The 19,583-nt window shown below is 38.2% G+C and overlaps 1 protein-coding gene across 2 annotated transcripts; it reads right to left on the bottom strand.

Moving 5' to 3' along the window:
- Nucleotides 1-2,819: 2,819 nt before the first annotated feature.
- On the bottom strand, nt 2,820-17,831 carry C9orf72 (C9orf72-SMCR8 complex subunit). Of its 2 annotated transcripts, XM_008495821.2 has the most exons (11): nt 17,373-17,617; nt 15,973-16,458; nt 12,853-12,912; nt 11,878-11,973; nt 11,162-11,226; nt 10,081-10,153; nt 7,064-7,180; nt 6,182-6,417; nt 5,622-5,679; nt 4,522-4,631; nt 2,820-4,441 (listed from the first exon to the last, which is right to left on the bottom strand). In XM_008495821.2, the coding sequence occupies exons 2-11, from the start codon at nt 16,414-16,416 to the stop codon at nt 4,255-4,257; spliced, it is 1,446 nt and encodes a 481-aa protein (XP_008494043.1). In that variant the 5' UTR covers nt 16,417-16,458; nt 17,373-17,617; the 3' UTR covers nt 2,820-4,254. The 2 variants fall into 2 exon arrangements, with proteins under 2 accessions (XP_008494043.1, XP_030323711.1); XM_030467851.1 differs by lacking the exons at nt 12,853-12,912; nt 17,373-17,617 and adding an exon at nt 17,744-17,831 and having other exon boundaries at nt 4,255-4,441.
- Between the last annotated feature and the right edge of the window lie 1,752 nt (nt 17,832-19,583).

Below are 19,583 nucleotides of genomic sequence, written 5' to 3'. Positions count from 1 at the left end.
TTAGTAGAAATTTCTCTTCCACTGAGATTTTTCTCTAAAAAGCTGCCCTACACCAGTAGAGGGTTAGAAGTTCTTGCAGGGTATCTCTGTTATTTTAGTTAGAACCGAATTCAGTCTTGGTAGAACCCAATTCAGACTTGGTTGTTATTGTCACAGTTGTACGATTATTCATCCATTTGAACTTTAATTGAAATCTTCTGTATCTGAAACCTCTGGCCATTCATATGAACAGCATAGCTTTGAGAAGGAAGTAAGTACTTCTTTCACTCAGAGTATCATCAACAACTTTGTAAGTAAGGACATGCTGTCATGGAGTTTCCTAGGTGCTTTACCCCAGCAGGAGTTGTGACACTCTGCAGCTTCTCCCAGGACAGAAGTAAACCACCCAGCCATGTTCCATTCATGTGCAAAAAACTATTCTGCATATTAGTGTGTATGGCTTATGCCTCCTTATTGTTGAATAGAGGACAAAGTACATCCTTTGTAAGCTCTGACTAGACAAGAGAGGTGAGCCACCTGCCTACATGAAACAGCCCTCATTTTTTGGACTACTTCTCTTTCTCTTCCCAGAGTGAGAATGGGAAGCAAAAGTGACCACCTTTGTCATGTGGACACTCTGCTACCATGTACTGGTGTACCATACTGCTGGCTGAGGGATAAGAACATTATCAAAGTACCCATTTTTGTCTGACACTACAACATAATAATACAACATAATGATACACAGATTGGCAAGATCCTCTGTGGTTCTAACAAATAAGACATTCCAGTGGGTATCTGTCTTTGCTACCCTTTCAGGTATGCAAAGACAAGGAATCAAGATTTGGGAAACCATGCTACTACATGCTACATGGGAAAAAAAATGCTGCTCTAAAACACCACTCACTCTTCAAGCCCAGCTGGAAGAAATAAACCTGCACTATTAATTTAACTGTAAGGAACTAAAATCCTGAAGAAATTAATTGAACGCTAGATACAAGCAGACTCAGCACATTTCTGAATTCTCACACTGGGGATTAAAACTTTTTAAACATAGAGGCTAAATTGGTATTTGAGCACAGCAGAGACATAAAAAGTCACAACCATCATCTCACCTTGAAATGAGAAAGCACTTAACAGAAAGTGACGGACTAACATCAACTGAGTAACTTATCACCAACAGTTTATGATCCACCATGTCAGCACAGTTTTTAAATTATTAAGAAAGAAAAAGCTTTCTTCCTTATTTCAATGAATATAAAATTATTGTATTAGATCCAGAAGTTCTATAAAAAAAAATCAGCAGCAATAAAGTCAAAAATTGTGCATTAATTTTAATAATTATTTGTTTCCTGAGCAAGATTTACAATACAACATGCAGGTGCATTTAATAATTTACTTCACTATACATTCTGCATTTAAGACAGTGCACACGTGACAGCTGTGCAACAGAAGTAGCAACTAAAAGTTTCCAGCTTTTAGTAGTTTGAATATGAGACAGCATCTTCAGTAAACAGTTTATTGTTCCTATTGTAAATGTTGTTTCCAATGCCTATCAAGCTGAAGTGATTAATTTCTGCAGCACATTTAAAGCTTGTTAGATTTCAACACAACTTCTACATTAGAAGTTTCAGCAGTGTTTGTTACATTTTTTCCACAATTTTAGACATGAGAGTAGAGACAGCATAGTCACACCATTTTCTAGTGCATGAACTGATTAAAATACAGGAGGAAATAATAATGGTAGGAACACAATCCCTGCACAAAAAACTTATGTCACCATAATCCTGATGAATTCTTTTGATGAAGCGGTGAGCTCACTGGAAGAGTCCTACGTACACGCACAGCAAAAATGTAACTCCACAAAATGTAATTACTTATTCAGGCAGGTAACGCTCATGACTTTTGTTCCCCAAAATGGTGTGCAGCGGGGGCTCAATTCTAGGTCTTTCGGAAGCTCCAAATATTTAATTGTAAATCTTTATCTTTCAAGACAAGTAAGAGAATTCTGTACACCTACATAAAGGACAGCAGTTAGTTTTAAAATTATTATTTATTCATTAAAATTTTTTGGTTTGGAAGGGACCTTAAGGTTCATCTTGTTCCAACCCCGCTGCTATGATGGGCAGAGACACCTCCCACTAGATCAGGTTGTTTCAAGCCCCATCCAACCTGGCCTTGCACACTTCCATGGATGAGGCATTCATAACCTCCCTGGGAAACCTGTTCCAGGATCTTACCACCCTTATGGTAAATAATTTCTTCCTAATATCTAAGATAAATCTATCCTCTTTCAGTTTAAAACTAATGCCCTTCCAAGTTCTGGACATTTCAGGAGAAGTTGTGAATCTAACTGTGTCCAGTTCTGGGCCCCTCAGTTCAGGAAGGATATCGAGGTCCTGGAGCAGGTCCAAAGGAGGGCAACCAGGCTGGTGAAGGGACTCGAGCACAGATCCTATGAGGAGAGGCTGAGGGAGCTGGAGGTGTTCAGCCTGGAGAAGAGGAGGCTCAGGGGAGACCTCATCGCTCTCTACAACTACCTGAAAGGAGGCTGGAGCCAGGTGGGGGTTGGTCTCTTTTCTCAGTCAACTCTCATGGTCACGGTCTTTAGTTGTGCCAGGGGAGGTTTAGGTTGGACATTAGAAAGAATTTCTTTCAGGCATTGGAATGGGCTGCCCTGGGAAGTAGTGGATTCTCCATCCCTGGAGCTATTTAAAAAGAGACTGGATGTGGCACTCAGTGCCATGGTCTAGCAACCACAACGGTGGTAAAAGGGTTGGACTTGATGATCTCTGAGGTCCCTTCCAACTCAGCCAATTCTATGATTCTATGATCCTAACTTTTCGTTAGCTTTTATGCCTTGCTGCATAAAACAAGATGCTAAAAAGGTACCTTAAAAACTGTTCATGAAGGAGTGTGATACATGACCTTAACAGCAAAGCAACAACGGCTTCTCAAGTCACAGGTGTACCACTGTCACAATGATTATTGAGTTGTAAAGTTATGCTAAAACATGACACAAATATATTCCCATGTTTGTTCAAAAAGAAAAGCAATAAAATAACATGCAGTACTGAGGTAATGCTGATTGTAATATAGCGCATACCAATCTGTTTCAAAAACCAAAAAAATTCATTTGATTAACCTAACACCTCTCCACTCTACCTGCTACTGAGAAAAAAATGGTTGAGGCTTACAGACAGAAAATGTGCTTTTATTTTCAAGCAAAGAAAAGATGGAGGTGTGCTATGATGCACCAAGAAAACTGGCAAGAATATTGACTAGAATTCACTTAGTAAAATGCTGATTATATTACTTCACAGATGTGCTCATCTCTGAAGTAAGGATGACTAAATATATTAATGGCAATGTAAAATGAAAAAACAATTACTGTTTTGTCTTTTCAATACTTTGATCTGAGAGTTATTCTAAATGACAATTGAAAGAACAGCAGCATTTTACAGAAAGAAAGATTATGAACTGCTGCTGAATGACACAAGTTTTCTGTTTTGTGTTTGGAAGAGCTCAATTATGCCTGATCACTGAACATTTCACTGCGGGATGGCCCAGCAATCTGTGACCAGTATCCTGGTTGGCACTCATGGTGCACAAAGCTGTTTAATAATGACCACCATATGCATATGCTATTTAAGTTGCTAATAGTCAATAATTTGCAGATAAGAATAGCACTTACAGTGTTTGAAAAAACCCGCAAACATCTTTAAATGCTTTACATGAAGGAGGTGATAATGTAAATGGGAGATGAGGGACGACACAGTGCAGATTTGTACCACAACCATGAGAATAAAACCTTAAAAAACTCTGTGGGAAGGCTCTCATTATGCAATCTGCATGACGAGAGGCTGCATGTATTGTTTCCTATGTAAATACTAAAATTACTGACAGAGCGTAACAGGGAAAAAAACTGATACACATCTGAAGCAAGTTGCTGGGAGAGAAAATTAAAATACTTCCCTTTATCTTACACCATAACATGTTCAACTTTATCCACCAGGCCACTACGGCTAATGAACCTCTTGTAAAATCTACTGTTACTGCTAAAAAAGCATACAGAAGAGATGGATTCATTAAAATCATGCTTGTCTTGCTAACTTCATATTCCCCCTCCTGCTTCAGACAGTCTGTAGTGTTACTGTGCTCCTAATGCTCCATCCTTTATCAAATCCACAATTTTCACAAGTGTGGTGGTCACGCTGACAGACTTATTCTTGTGCCATGCAGAACTGCAATATTACATGTCAGCAGAAGATAACTTTAAAACGTCATTAGCATATCCCGTTCTTGTACGCTAGTGTAGAACGGCCTCCCAAAGATAAAGGAATGCAGACCTGGCTTAATCTTCTCAGCCAAAGCCATTATTATGTTGAGGTCGCCCTCTGCTGTTAAATCAAGATCTACCTTTAAGCTACGAAGAGACTTGAAAGGTTTTTTCCCTTTTTGCCTGCAAGAAAATAAAGAAAGGGTGCTGTAAAAAAGAAGAGACATTCATCAAAGCCTACTTTCTATTATAGGTTAACTTACGTGTCATCTTCTATGTATTTTATTAAAGTTAAGGCTTTTCTGTGAAGGACTAGCAGAAACTGTGCAAGGAAGGTACTCCTTAGAGACAAGCCAGGCTTCAAATGAAAGATCTGTGAAAAATTACACCAGAAAATTGAGTACATGGAAATTCAGGAATAATTTTAAGAACCTGGATTATAAAGAAACATACCCTTAGTTGTAAGAAAGCATGCATATATTAACAGCAGGACTGTAGATACTGGCAACATTTTTTGTTTCCTAGCTGCTCAGATTCATTAATTTATATTGTTTTACCATTCTTCTTGGATAAAGTATTATCTTCCTTTTTGAAATGACTGGAAATTAATACCAGTCAGATAACTTTCACAAGACCATAACTGTAGTTACTGCTGCACAGCAAAATGACCCAATAGTTTGGGTTGGAAGTGACCTTATAGTTCCAAGCACCCTGCATGGGCGGGGACACCTCCAACTACACCAAGTTGCTCCAAGCCCCATCCAGCCTGGCCCTGAACACTTCCATGGTATCCACAACTTCTCTAGGCAACCTGTGCCAGTGTCTCACCACCCTCACAGTGAAAAATTTCTTTCTACTAGGTAATCTAAATCTACCCTCTTTTAGTTTAAAAAAATGCTCTGCCTCATCTTAAAACCCCATGGTCTTGTAAAGTGTCCCTCTTCAGCTTTCCTGTGTCCCCTTCAGGTACTGGAAGGCTACTATGAGGTCTCTGAAGAGCCTTCTCCAGGCTCAACATCACCAACTCTCTCAGCCTGTCCTCACTGGAGAGGTGCTCCCACTCTCTGGTCATTTGCATGGCTCTGTTGTGGACTTGTTCCAACAGCTCAATGCCCTTCTTGTGCTGGGGACCCCAGAACTTGACACAGTACTCCAGGTTGGTAAGTTAGAAGGAGTTTTCATATTATACAAATGCTACAAATAACACAAATGTTTTCCCCTCTAGTTATGCAGAGACGAATCACAGTACTAATAAGAAAAAGGGCTACCAAGCCTACTAATTATTTATTATGTTAAATTACCTGTTACTAGGGCTCAAAGTACTAAAATTTAGGTCTTGTTCTTTTTGAAAAGCAAGAATTACCTGATCCAGGAAGGCTTTTACTAACGTATCTCGATGAAGGATATCTTGGAAGACATTCCTACAGAAAAGAAAGCAAACAAACGTGAGGTAATGCCATGAAGGGACACTAACTGTCCAACAGTTGTGCATAGCAATAATATTAACTTTTACAATCTGGTAGAAACTACAAATGAATTCAAAATTATAGGGAACTATACTCCTGCTATATTTAAAGCTAATACAGGATTTTAAAGCAAAACTTTCAGATGAAATGAACTGAAACCAGGAAAGGCATCGGGCCTTGTCAAATACACTTAGCTCTCTTATATCCCTAATTAAAACAGGGAACAAAATCAACACAGAATGGTTAGAAGTATCAGGAAAACAAATTTTTGTAATATTTAATGCAACTACTGATGGAACAGATATATTCTTCTAAAATGAATGCAATTACCAGAGCTGAAGTGGCTTCTTAAAAGAAAGAAAGAAAAACCCCATGTAATTTAATAGAAACTTCATTCTATTTTACTATCTTGTCCCAAATCAAGTAACTATGAGAGATGTGAAAGAGAAATACATACAAATCAGGTGTGAAACTCTCATCTGTGTGGATAATATGATCTTGAGACATTTCTTCATCTGAATTAGCTCTCCAAAATGCTGTCAGCTCAGATCTCATGTATCGTCGTTGGTTATAGATGTGTTCGTGACAAGGGGGCATCTGCTTCACTGTATTGACATCTACATCTATATGTGTAGTAGGATATGGGGCATACATTACTTGACGGAAGGGCAACACAAAGCTTCCTGTTGCATCCTGTTTTAGTGGAAAAAATTATTCTTCTAGTTACTTAAAAAGAAAAAGTATATAGGAACAAAACAGTATTAAAGCATCTTGCCTAAATTTTCAATCTTGCTTGCTTAGACACGTTCTGTCTGAGAGAACTGGTAGCTGTAGCCCAGTAAAAACTCCTTCATAATGGATGATTCCCTTCATTTAATAGTGAAAACACAAATTGAGGTAATCTGTGTATTACAATATTGCATCATACAGTTTATGAGCCTATTAACATTACAGTATTATATTTATCTGGTAAGTTTAGATTGCTCACTAGAGCAAGAAGCATAATTGTTCTATTAATCTTAACCCATTACTACAGCCTTTTTTAAATACTTGGTGACTGTTGGACTTTTTTTTGTGGGGCTGGTACAACACAAAAACTTAATGCCTTTTGGAATTCTACCCCAAAGTAGGTTATACCTCAATGTATAGGAACAAATCCAGGCAATACTCAAGAAATAGATGTGTAAGAATTTTAACATTCAGGTATTTACAAGGAAAGCTACAGCATCAGAAAGGAATCATAGCATTTTTTTGAACATGAATGTACACATGCACACAAGTACATATTACAGAATGTTCTGAAACTACAGAAGAACAGAACTTTCCTAAGTGTACTTACCTTGAGTAAGCCTTGAACAAAAAGTCCTGACTCATATTTGAAAGAAGACTCATTCCTACAGAGTCTGGAACATTTCCGCTCCGATGGTGTAAGAAACAGGCACAATGTTCTCACAATCTGCATTGAAAAGAACAGGTTTTAAAACCATGAAAATATAAGGAATGAACTAATCTTTAAATACAAGATCTGATTAGAATGTGTTAGGTACTTCTAATTATGAACAAGAAAGTTCCTCATGCTTATTGGAAAAGCCAAAACTTTGCCAAGGTCAGAGAACACTGACTGGCTTAAATGAAGCTCTAAGTCATATTATTCCAACTTGCCAAATGAAGAAAAAAACCAACTTTTTTTTGCAATTTCTTTTCACCCAACTATATGGGACAAATCACTTTGCCTTTTCCTACTTCCTCCTGTTACATAAACATTACTTCCTGTGATTATTTCCCTAGATTTTTAAGCCCCTTATTCTATTTATACCATACCGAAACAGCAGATACTGTCTCCAATCAGACACAGTCAATTTCCTACATAAGTATTCATGCTTATTTCCTCATTAATTTCCTCAAACTCTCCATTAAAAGCAAGGAAGGTGTTTCATTATCCACTTTCCAACTCTTGTACTGCAACAGCTACAAGTAATCATCTCCAAATAAGAACATGTATTCCACGCTGCTGCTTTGTCCATCTTAGCCTGTGGTGTCCTATCTGTGGTCTTTAAGGTGTCTGAGAAGGCTCCATCCCTGCACAGTGCAGTTTATGAGGTACCTAAAACAAGGATAACCTACTATCTGCCCTTTCAGCAGGAAAGCTAAAGTATGCCATAAAGAAAGCAATCATTTCAGAATAGTTGCACCACAGAGCACAAAGAGCACACTGCTGGTAAGAATCTGTGTAGAATTTATGAAATTTACTGTGGATGGCCCAAGACACACATTCTTCTAGATTGTTTATTTTCCTATAGTATTTAGTTTGTCAATTTTACATACTCAAAACAATTCAGACCTTTTAATTCTTTTATAAACTAAACTTTTAAGTGTTTTATAACCACTTAAGTCTTTAACATTTCCTCTTTTGTGCTAACTTAATCATATGCAAATTTTGCATCGCTGAAACAGTATGTATTTAGTGCTGTTATCTGGTTCCAGCTAAGAACTCGGAATTTTCTTTTTTCTTGTTCCCCTATTGCTTGTTACTATTTTTTTAATATCAGTATTTACTGTACACTTGATCAGAGGTGCTTTACCATCACTGCCAATACACAAAATATCTATGCCCTCCATTTCTTATAAAGCATCACAAACTACTTACTTCAAAACACGGATTTACTAAAGGTGTCTTGAATTTTTTAAAAGGATGACTACAATATTTCATTATAGCAAGGAGTACTACATAGTACAAGAGACATAATATACAATACCTATAGACTACAATTAGAATCATAGAATCATAGAATAGGCTGGGTTGGAAGGGACCTCAGAGATCATCGAGTCCAACCCTTGATCAACTACCGCCACAGTCACTAGACTATGGCACTGAGTGCCATATCGAGTTGCTTTTTAAATGTCTCCAGGGACGAAGAGTCCACCACCTCCCCAGGCAGCCCGTTTCAATGTCTGATCACCCTTTCCGTGAAAAAATTCTTTCTAATATCCAATCTGAACTTCCCCCGGCACAATTTAAGACCATGCCCTCTTGAATTTAATTAAACAATTACTATATAATGCATTCAGCAGGCTCACTGTTCTTAATTTTTATTCACATTGAAGGAATACACACAGACACATAAAAAGGGCATCAAGAACTGAAATGAGAGCTTTCTCAAATGAAGGTTTCAGTCTTACAAAATAAGCCAGAGGTCAAAGATTAGTACACCATAGTTTCAATGTCCATTTCAATGGACAGTAAACGCAGTTGTATCTTTTCCAGGAGTTGCTTTCAATTTCTCTGAAACTAGCATTTCAGCATAATCAAAAAGCTGTATACAAACCCCCCCCCCAAAAAAAAACAACACTTCGAAACTTCTGAATAGGGAAAACATCCACATTCGATTTTTCCTGCACATATTGGATAAGCTTAAAATTAGCATCAAGAAACTCAATTTACAACAGAATGTTAGAGGAAAAGCAGTGTGATAGTTTGATATGGAAATAATTCAAATTAAGTATCTTGTAACAAGCTTACAAGAGCTGAAAATAATAAGACCGTGGGGAAAAAAACCTCTACCAGAAAATTTAATTATTTTCTTGTTCTGAAATGACAGCTTCTGGTTACCTTTCTCCTCCCAAATAGACCACTATGGTGCACATACACTCTTCCCTACTAAATCCCTAAACATCATCCCTATCAATGTGACCTAGCAAATATGGCACACTGAATGTTTCTTTGTTACAGGACTGAGTTTTAGGGGTTTATATCTGTACTTTGCCTATTATTTTTTTTTTCTTGAAAGCAAACCTAATTAATGATCTTCCAGCTAAAACTGTTTTATACCCACTGAAGAGGCAGACAACACAAAGAGAACCACAAATTTAAAAAATACTGCAATCACTGGAATAGGATTGCCTTTTTCAACATTTGTGTGTGATTAAAGACTTGAGAGTTTTGAAATCCCTGAGACAGAAGCAGTTCATAATATAGAAGCTCATTTATTCTCTGGAATAAGACTATCATGCACATACTGATTTCTTAAGAGCACGCTGACAATACCCATTGACATAGCTGAACTGGACAAGCTAGTTCAGATGACTTCACTTTGGACATCTTTGCTAACTAACCTAATTTTGAAAGGTCTGACTCACTTACTGATTGTTTAACACTTATAGATGCCAGAATACAACTGATAAAGCAATTTTCAGGCAGAATTACCAACTGCTGGATCAATCAGCTGAAGTAAGATAAGGAAACAATAGTACTACTTCCTTCTTCAGCCTCAAGTATGTTTATAGATAAGGTTTCCAAGCCACACTAACATTCCTAATATTCAGCATTTAAGTTTGGTTTATTATAAAGCACATTACCTTATTGACTTTTTCTGCACTGCTTCCAACAACTACAGAACAACCACAGGTCTGCAGGTGTGAACTAATTGCACTGCAAAAAAAAGCCAAACATGTTAATACATTTAATGAGACTTGTCAAAAAAATTTAAAAAAATTTATCACAAATGATCTACTTCTAATATAAACACAAGCCTATTCCTATAGGCCCATATCTACAGGACCTCAGGCAGCAGCAAGGAGATAACTGATACCCTACAGTCCAATAAATCTCCATCAGGTATGAGAATGGTTCACCACTGTAGGACCAACTTCTCTAGTTGTTCACAATAACTGGAGGATATTAACCTCCAATACATCTCCAATTAACCTACAATAATTCCAGGATATTAACTTTATTATTTTCCAAATTCTCTATGGAACCAAGCACTCCATTACTGTGAAAAAATTAGCTGATTTAACACCTGAATTTCTGTAGTTCTGAAAGCATATGTGACACTAAGAATAGATGGCACTAAGCACTTCATAAAGCTATGTGATTACACTGCAGACGTCCTGAAAGGCAACAGAACAATTAAAATTCGTGAGGTATGCTTTGCCACATGAAGGGACTAAGTTATTCTGAAGTGCAACTGCTTTCACTTACACACTAAAACCAGGGGAAGAAGGAGAAATATGCCACTTAAAAATAAGTACTCTATAACCATACCCTTAATAACTCTTACAGCTTACGCAATAGAAACAACCCTTTTTTTTTCTTTTAGTATTTCATAAAAAAGCAAGACTTTGAATTACCCACTCCTAATATTAAACATACATATCAAAGAAAATTTTTATTGATAGGAATTCCATTATCAAGCAAATTACTGTGACAACACAGCCTAGACATGCACTATTAGCCCATACCAATTCTTCCAAAAAGACAGTGACTTCTACTGTATTTCACAAAAGTCTCAAAAAGCCAAATACAAGTCATGCTCCTTTTTTGAAGAAAACTAATGTAAAGCATGTTCAATGCACATATAGAAAGATGTATGTATATACACACACACGTAAGTTTAAACCATTTTAATAAAGCATAACTTAAAACTGAAATTCATACTTGAGGAGAAAGCCTTCATGACAACTATCACCAATGTCATCATCATTTAGCACTGTGTCACTTATCTGAAATGCAAATAAATACAAACAAAGGTTAGACAGTGATCTACAAAACCCTGCATTTATTTGTGGTTTTAATGACAGGTGGGAACTGTGAAAACTATTTAAGCTAAGTAGTAAGACTGTGTAAAAAAGCACACCTTAAATAGATCTTCAGACTTCAGCCAAAGCGTTTTGAAAAGGAGAAAGTCACTCAATTATTAAACATTCCTCACCAGTCACCAGTCTGATTCCTCCCAGTAGGTTTTTGTTATAATCTTGTCCAAAATACTTTGTGCGTGCATGCGATACACTTCCACATCTTCCCTAAGAACATTAAACCATGCTGAAACAGGTATCATTATAACCATTTGCATGCCTGTTCATGTTGTTTTGCATCAAATAGCCTTCCCACTCCACTCTTAAAATGGTATCGTCCTATAGTCAGTTTTGGTAAGTGCTGACCATAAAGCCCACTGCTTTAGTTAACTGCTGTTATTCACCAGTTTAACACAGGAATGCTAAACCATTCCCTGTATCACTTTGGGGACCTTAATGTGAAACAACTTCAGCATGTAAGAATCAATGAAAACTGCGGGGTTTTGTCTACCAAAAAGACTATCAAACTATAGTGCCAAAGACACTTTTATTAAGAATGCAAAGAACAAAAGGACTTACATCTATTTCTTCTGGAACACTGTGTGATTTCATAGATGAAAGGAGTTCCATTACAGGAATGACTTCTCCTGTCAGCATTGGAATGATGCTCTGGCCCTGTGCAATAAATACAATGCTTGAGTTAAAACTAAATTCTGCAGTATTTTACTACTAACATAAACTTGCAATATTATATGAAAAACATGAGTCCCTGTTGTTTCGAAGTGTGAGAAGAACAGAAATTGGGCTTTGCTCATCAGTAATTACAGACTGGAAACATACATTTTGCTTCTTAAGATCATTCCTAAGATGTATTTCCAAGGTCCTGTGCTAACTTTCACAATCACTTTTGTTGGCCTAGACAAGAAATATTTGGAGTGAGATAATCTGATCATACCACATTATCTGCAATTAGTGAGAAGCACTTAAGATCCAAGTCTGATGTTTTAACAATGACAGGAAACCAAAACCAGGCGTATTTGTTGTAAGCACACAAAATTATTTATCTAACTTATCACAAGAAACTGAAGCCAAAATTTTGTATTTATAGTTTCAGAAATCAAATTCTTTACACAGTCTTATCCATTAGGTCTCTAACCAGATTCCAACATGACAGACTCCATACGCCTCTGTAACTCAAAAAGATAACAACCTAGTGCAAAAACCATCCTCTCAAGGAAGCAAGCATGAATCTATGGAAGCTACTACCTTTACAGAGCTTTAAGTTCAAATAAATGACTTTCCTTTTCTGAAGGGTAATATGCTTCATAGATTTCCACTTTACCCATGAAGTGATGAAATATATTTTCTTTCAACTTGTTCACAGCTTCCACCACCCTGTCTTCAGAAACTTTGCCTCCTGTGCATGACAGGTCATCAGCCAGTCCAAAGTATCTTCCTGGATCCCAAAAATAAGAAGCAGCACCAACTTCTACAGTCACCAGACGCAGTCATAGTTTTGTGATGTTGTGCCATATGCATTGAGATGGCCCTTACCTGATCCTCCATTCTCTCTGTGCCTTCCAAGACAATCTTCTGGAAATGTTCTTGCCTCTCCTGAGCAAGAGAACCAGTTAAATGTAAACTCTCTGATAATTGTTTATATATGTATGCACACAAAAGTCAAATGGTACAGTTTCTTCCACGTGGAGGTATGCTTCTGAGATTCAAATTTCAGTGTTCAATTCTTTTTTTCTTTTACAGAGTTGAAATGAGCAGGAAGTTATGTAATTTTAAACAGATCAATGCTCCCTGCTCTTTCCCCAGTAAAACCTCACACATGCTTGGGCAGCAGTAGCAGGAAAGACAGGGTGTGATGACAATGACAAAACACTATGTTTCTTCATTACAGAGCAAGAAAATGCCAAGTGATCAGATTAGGGTGCAAAATTCCACTTTATGTATGGGCTTTTATTTTCAAATGTGTAAGGTACAGACTGATGGTTCTTGATGCAGCAAGAGAAAAATGAGATCTCTAGAATGAGAAAAATTATTTAGGGATGGTAGGAAAAGCAGGACTTTTTTCCCCACATCTTGACACACTGACAAATCTTCAAAACACTGTTTTAAAGCAAAGTATAGGAGACATAAAACCTAAAAATACAGAGAACACCACACACAAGAGACAGACAATGGTTCTCAAAATAGAGCATACTTAGTAGCAAACTGTATTCAAAATGCAACTTAGGACACAATCAAGTTATTATTCACTAAGAGAATTCAGCATTAATCACTGTAGTAATCAATACAATACACAAAAAATGGAAGATGCTGTGAGACCTAATGATATATTTTGCTAGATGCTGACAGGTTATTGCATTTTTATCGGTTACTCATTTTTTCCTATGACTGAACTATTCAAAACTGAACAACTTCAAGTAAGAAGAGTTTACACAATTTTTCCTTGAGCAGATGAATAGGGAACAGGCTACAGTAATCTCACTTAAACAGTGATGTAACTTGTCTAACCAGCTAAAAGAAGCTTTTGTTAAAGACCATCAATGAATGAGGCAGATTCCTTCAGGGCATCTCCATCCTTGAGTTCGGTGTCAGTGAAGTAAAATATCCTTGACAATTAAGATCCTTTGTTTTAAAGAAATAAGTAAGTCTTCATGGAGATAAGGCTGAACAAACAGCGAAAGCTACTTCTTTTCAGAAATAAAACTGCTCAGAAGTATTAGACAAACATCTGGAACACAAGTTAAAAAAGATCAAAGGGGTGTCTAATCCCATTTAGGCAACTTCCTTGGAGATGCTTGCCTTTCTTTACCAGTCTGAACACTTTTCCATTTTTGTCCTAGACCTTGAGTTCAGGTTTCTTCTCTTCTAAAAACCTAGCTGGAGCTGTTGTTCATGTCTACACCGAACTCAAGAGCTGATAACCACATCCATTAGAAATTCCTGAGTAAAGACAGTTTTTTTCAGATACAACTTCAACATTTTTTTTTCTCTGTTGTAGCCATAGTTGCTGAAGTGCTTCAAAATGCAGGAAACAAAGTAAGCCAGTTTCAATTCAGTACAATTTTTCTACAACTCATGCCTAAATTTCAAATTTTTATTTTCATTTTCTAGGTAAGGCTGCAGAACTGCAGACAATTGCAGGGATCTTTGATCTTCCTAAAAAAAATTTTAATAATAATAATAATAATAATAATAATAATAATAATAATAATAATAATAATCTCTATATCTATTTCAGATTGAGTTGACCTATCTGCTTCAAAATAATCTGAAAAAAAAAAGAACCACCTACTGAATCATTTCTACAGAAACTATTAGAAAAAACATGTTTTTATTCTCAATGCCACTTGAAGACTATTTCTACTGTGGGAACAAATTGATATGAATCAATGTCCAAAAAGAAAAATTTATTATAGCTAAGAATGATGGACAATTCTTTTTAGACTACTCACATTAAAAGTCAATACAGAGGACAATAACTGACAGAGAAGCAATGTACTCAAGAACATGACGTAGCACCCATGTTAAAAGCACTAACATTCAGCAGGGCTTTAGAAGACCTGATTATGAATGAAATGTTTGTGTGTCTGAAGTACTGAAAATAAACTGTATGTCCTATCCTTCCTCTGAAAAATCAAGATGCATGAAGACACAGTGAATTGGACAACACCATCATCAGACAATACAACAAAAATCAGTGGGATTTGTTCATGGACAAAAAAGGAAACAACACAACAAAAATAAATATAAGCATATAATATCTGGAATCTTAGTTCACATAAAGGTACTCAAAAAGGAACTTCCAAGAATGTTGACTAAAGGTCAACAAAAGAAGATGAGTAAAAACCATCAGACAAACATGCATAACCATACACATTACAGCTAACATGCAATCTTCTGCTCTCAGACAACTAGTACTCCATCAAGATTACAGAGATTCAAAATTTTATTAGTTAAATGTTAGTATTCTAAACAATAGCATGTAACAATTTTCACTTCGTTAGGAAATATCAATAATGTATTCAAAGATGAGAGTTATGCTTCTTCTGAGAAATTAACCATGTTTTCCTTGAGTTTCAAAACTAGAAACATTTGGGCTAAAATTGATATATTTTGGTTTTACACATTAGTTTTACACAATGTCACACCTGCTAAATAGTTCATGGATATGTTTGGGTTTTGGGGTTTTTTTTAATGGTTTTTATTATTATTTTTTAATTTTTATTTTTTAATGAAATAAAACTCTAACAACAATAACATTAATCCTATCAGTTCCCTTTTCTGGTTCTCAAGGGTGAAAACCATGCTTTGAAAACACAGTAAATTTACAATTCTACCTATTTTAAACACAGTTAAAAGCAAAAAATTGTACTGAATTTAGAGATGAAAAACTGTAACATATCTAGTTTACCCAGACATCCTAGTCCAGGTTGTATAATATTACAAGGATAAATTATTTGGGTAAGAACCCCAAACTTGGATTTCCTGACATACTGGTAACTTTTAATCTTCTAAAACTGTGTACTTGTAGAGAGGTCAGACTCTGCTGAATTTCTGTGTCTGGACTGAAACGTAACAGGTGTCATGTAATCTTAATTCTTGCTTTTGCTCAAGACAACTTGGACAACTGTTTTTAGTAATGAATAATACACCTACCTTATGCATCCATATTCTTCCTTTTCTTATAATATGTGTTAACCTGTCCACGCACACTCTGTGAAGGGGCAGGTAGAAGCCAAGTTCACTTTGTGGAAGTATAATTGAGAGTCCATATGTGCTTCTGTCTCCATTCCAGTTTCCATCAAAGATCAGTGACACAATGATTACCCTTTTTTCTGCCAAGACGAAGAACTTCACATCTATTGCGCCGCTTTCTGCGTTTCGAAGTATTTCTCCATTCAAGGTGTGGTTAGCAAGAAAAGTTATTTCACCATCACTGAGAAGTACCTGTTCTGTCTTTGGGGCCCAGATATGCCGCACTCGGGGGCCAAGAATATTGTCCCAGTAAGCAAAAGTGGCAGCTAATAAAGGTGATTCACCACTCAAAGAGATCTCTGTTTTAGCAACTGCAGGAGATGGTGGCGGACAAAGGGCTGACATGCCTGCTTTCTTTCTTGTGTGTAACTGAAATGTTTACATTACCTAGGAAAAAAAATATACACTGGAAAAAAAAATGAGAGCAGCACTTTTAATGATCTCATCTTCTTTTGCTTCCAACTAAGACTTCAAGAGACAACCTAAGGTTTCACTGTACACTTCATTCAAGAAGAAAATGTGTATGCATACCTTCCACACAGTGAGCTGGTAGGTATCCTTAAACGTTAGTCAGTCAGACCTCAAATACCCTCTACCTGCTATACAAGCAAGATGAGTCTGTATAACATAGACTTGTGTAAGAAAACATATTCATTATGTCATGGTGTCACGGAGGGTGTTGCAATACAAGAGAAATGCTCAGCATTTTAAAGGATATACTGATGGAAAGATCTTCATATTTAATTCAACAAATCCTTAAACATTTCCCCCAGCAGTTTCCACAAACTCTACAGCTTCCCCATTTTGACAGAGCTTCAGATGATAGCCATAAATTTCATCTTTTTTACAAGTTATGCTAGGAACATGTGAAATTAAAAAGTTTTATCAACAAACTCAATCTAGGAGAGAAAACTATAGAAAGCTAAAATGCATTTATTATGACCAAACCTCACATGACCAGAACTCAGCTTTTCTTTCCCCTTTGTCTGAAGCACTCCACATGCCAGAAGGGACCCAAAGGTCAGACTGACACAGTTCCGTGCTCGGCACAGCTTCATGTACCTCAACTTTTTTTTCCTTGAGAGTGCCCCTAATTGGTGCATCTCCTCACAGCAGGCGAGTACGGCACCTTTCTCTCCAGCTGCGTCTCAGGCTCGCCTGAACCATGCCAGGCCGTTCCCAGACAGCCGGTAACCAGCCTGGAAGGCAGCGGGAAGCCGAGGCTATTTTGAGGCACTAAATGTGACTTCGCGGCTTTTGGGGAAGACGAAAGGCAGCGTCAGTCACCACTGCCTCCATACGTTCTTGGGCTGACAAGTTTCTCTCACCGCAGCTTTTCCAGACACCCTGACCACCGCCAACCGAGGCTGCTGCGGCACAAGACGACTGCCCAGAGGCTGAACCACCGCGCTCCCAGGCCTGTTCCACACCCCCTGAACTTCGAGAAGGACCCACTTCCCGGGGAGGCGGTTGGAAACCGAGTTTCCAGGAGGCCCAGCTCCTTCCCTCTGCCAGCAGCAGAAGACGGAAGCCCCCGGGGGCTCGGCAGGGCGGGACCAGGCCGAGCCGACGCGGGACAAGCCGGGCCGGGTCGGGCCGAGCCGCACACCCCCAACCCCAGCGTCCCTGTCCCTGTCCCTGCCCCATGCCCCATGCCCCATGCCCGCCTCACCTGCGCACCAGCTGCCGGCCCGCGCATGCGGCCGCCCCCTTCCCAGCTGCCCACACCGCCGCGGCCTTCACTGCCTCTACCGCGCAGGCGCGGGACCGCTCCGGCTCGGAGGGAGGGAGGGAGGCGGGAGCCGGGAGCGGCGGAGCTGTGCTGCGACGCGGCATGCCGCGCCGGCAAAGAGGCTTACAGCAAGGCGCGTGAGTGGTGTAGAAGCGGCCTCCGCTGCAGGGTTGGGGGCCGTGGGTCGGGCTGGCTCAGGAAGGGCACCGCACCTAAGCCGGGTCACTGCGTGGGAGCGAACAACCCCAAACGAGCCCCAGCGCTCGCTCGAAAACCCAGAGCAGCTTGAGAAGCCCGAGCTGAAGGTGTCTGGGGAAGCTGCGTTGTGCCAAGTGCATGGTTTTATGGAGGGGCTTTAAGCTTAAGATAGGAAGTCAGTAATTCCAGAATTACGTTGATATCCAAGCGTACCATATGCAGATATATAAATATGCTTTTTCCCGAGTTTCAGTCAGTTTTATAGGTATTTAGCGTCCTGTTACTTTTGCAGGCCAGTGTGGATAAAAAGCACAATTAGGGTATTTATTTGCTGCCTGAAAAGGAAAATTACTCTTGATCTAATTGCAGAGCTCTAGCCGTACAGGCTACCTCAGTTCCCCTCGCTTGTGCATTGGGTCACAGTGTCTTCAGCGGCTTTACCAGGCATTTAATAGTGCACAGCAGACCTGAAGTGTGATTTTTATTTATTTATTGAGTTGGTCCCAATTTAGCAAAAAAACACTGCTCAAAACAACCTTCATGCTAGGCCTTTTAATAACTTCATATCGAAAAAATTAGTTTTCAGCCAACTAAAATCTGCGTCGTACTAAATGATTCTTAAAGCAAACAGAAAATGTCTTGAATCTGTATATTGGGTTGTTGTTTCAGCTTCTGAGAAGCATGAGCTTCAGTGAAAGTAATGATGATACAAAATTTATGTAATGTTTATAGAAGAACTTGGAGGAACAGCAGAATTAAACTAGTTAAAAGTTGCTGATGTATAATTTGCTGACTTCCAAGAGTAGGCATCAAACATCGTGGACTTCCATTACTTATCTCATCTAAGTCTATGCAGTATATGAAAAGAAACGTTTGTACGTTTAGTTTACATTTGACCAGTGAAGTTGAATGAGTGTGAGCTGTTCCTCATGATGTTGTAGGTGCTAAGCTCTACTGTAAGAAAAGTGCATTGATATTAGAGAACTAATGGTGTAGGAAAAGTAGGTTTCAGGGATGAGGAAATGGAGCTTCTCTTTATTTTGCACTGATTTGTCATGTAGCCTTGCATAAGACACTTGGTATAGCTACATCAATATTTCCACTGGAGACTGCTTTGATAAGTCTGATAAAAAGCAAATCACTATCTTACATGCAGAGAGATAGTGGCACAAACTGCCAATCCCACCCCATCCTCTAATTGCCACAGTGATATTATGGTATTGCTCGCAGAGTGAAATTGCTGCCTGTTGTAGCAAAATAATTTTATTTATTTGTTTTTCCTTCAGCTTTTCATACTTTCTTCAGACAGAGGGGGGGAGTAACAATCCCATTGCATGTGATATGAAGAGGCTAACAGTATTTCTGCAGGTGCCTCTTGTGGACACATCAGAGAAGTGGTGATAGGCTGCAGTGTAAGGAGCTTTTTTTCCCTTGATAGGTAATACATCTGGTTATGAAGCCTAATGCTGCACATCTGCAACGAAATGGAACAGAGTATGGAAAAGAGTATGGAACAGAGAGAAGATGAAAATTAGCTTGTTTCTGAGCTCAAGTAAAAAACATTTCAATTTTTAAATTCTTT

This window comes from Calypte anna, chromosome Z (genome assembly GCF_003957555.1).
Source record: "Calypte anna isolate BGI_N300 chromosome Z, bCalAnn1_v1.p, whole genome shotgun sequence".
NCBI classification, from domain to species: domain Eukaryota; kingdom Metazoa; phylum Chordata; class Aves; order Apodiformes; family Trochilidae; genus Calypte; species Calypte anna.
This window is presented reverse-complemented; position numbering and strand designations above follow the sequence as displayed.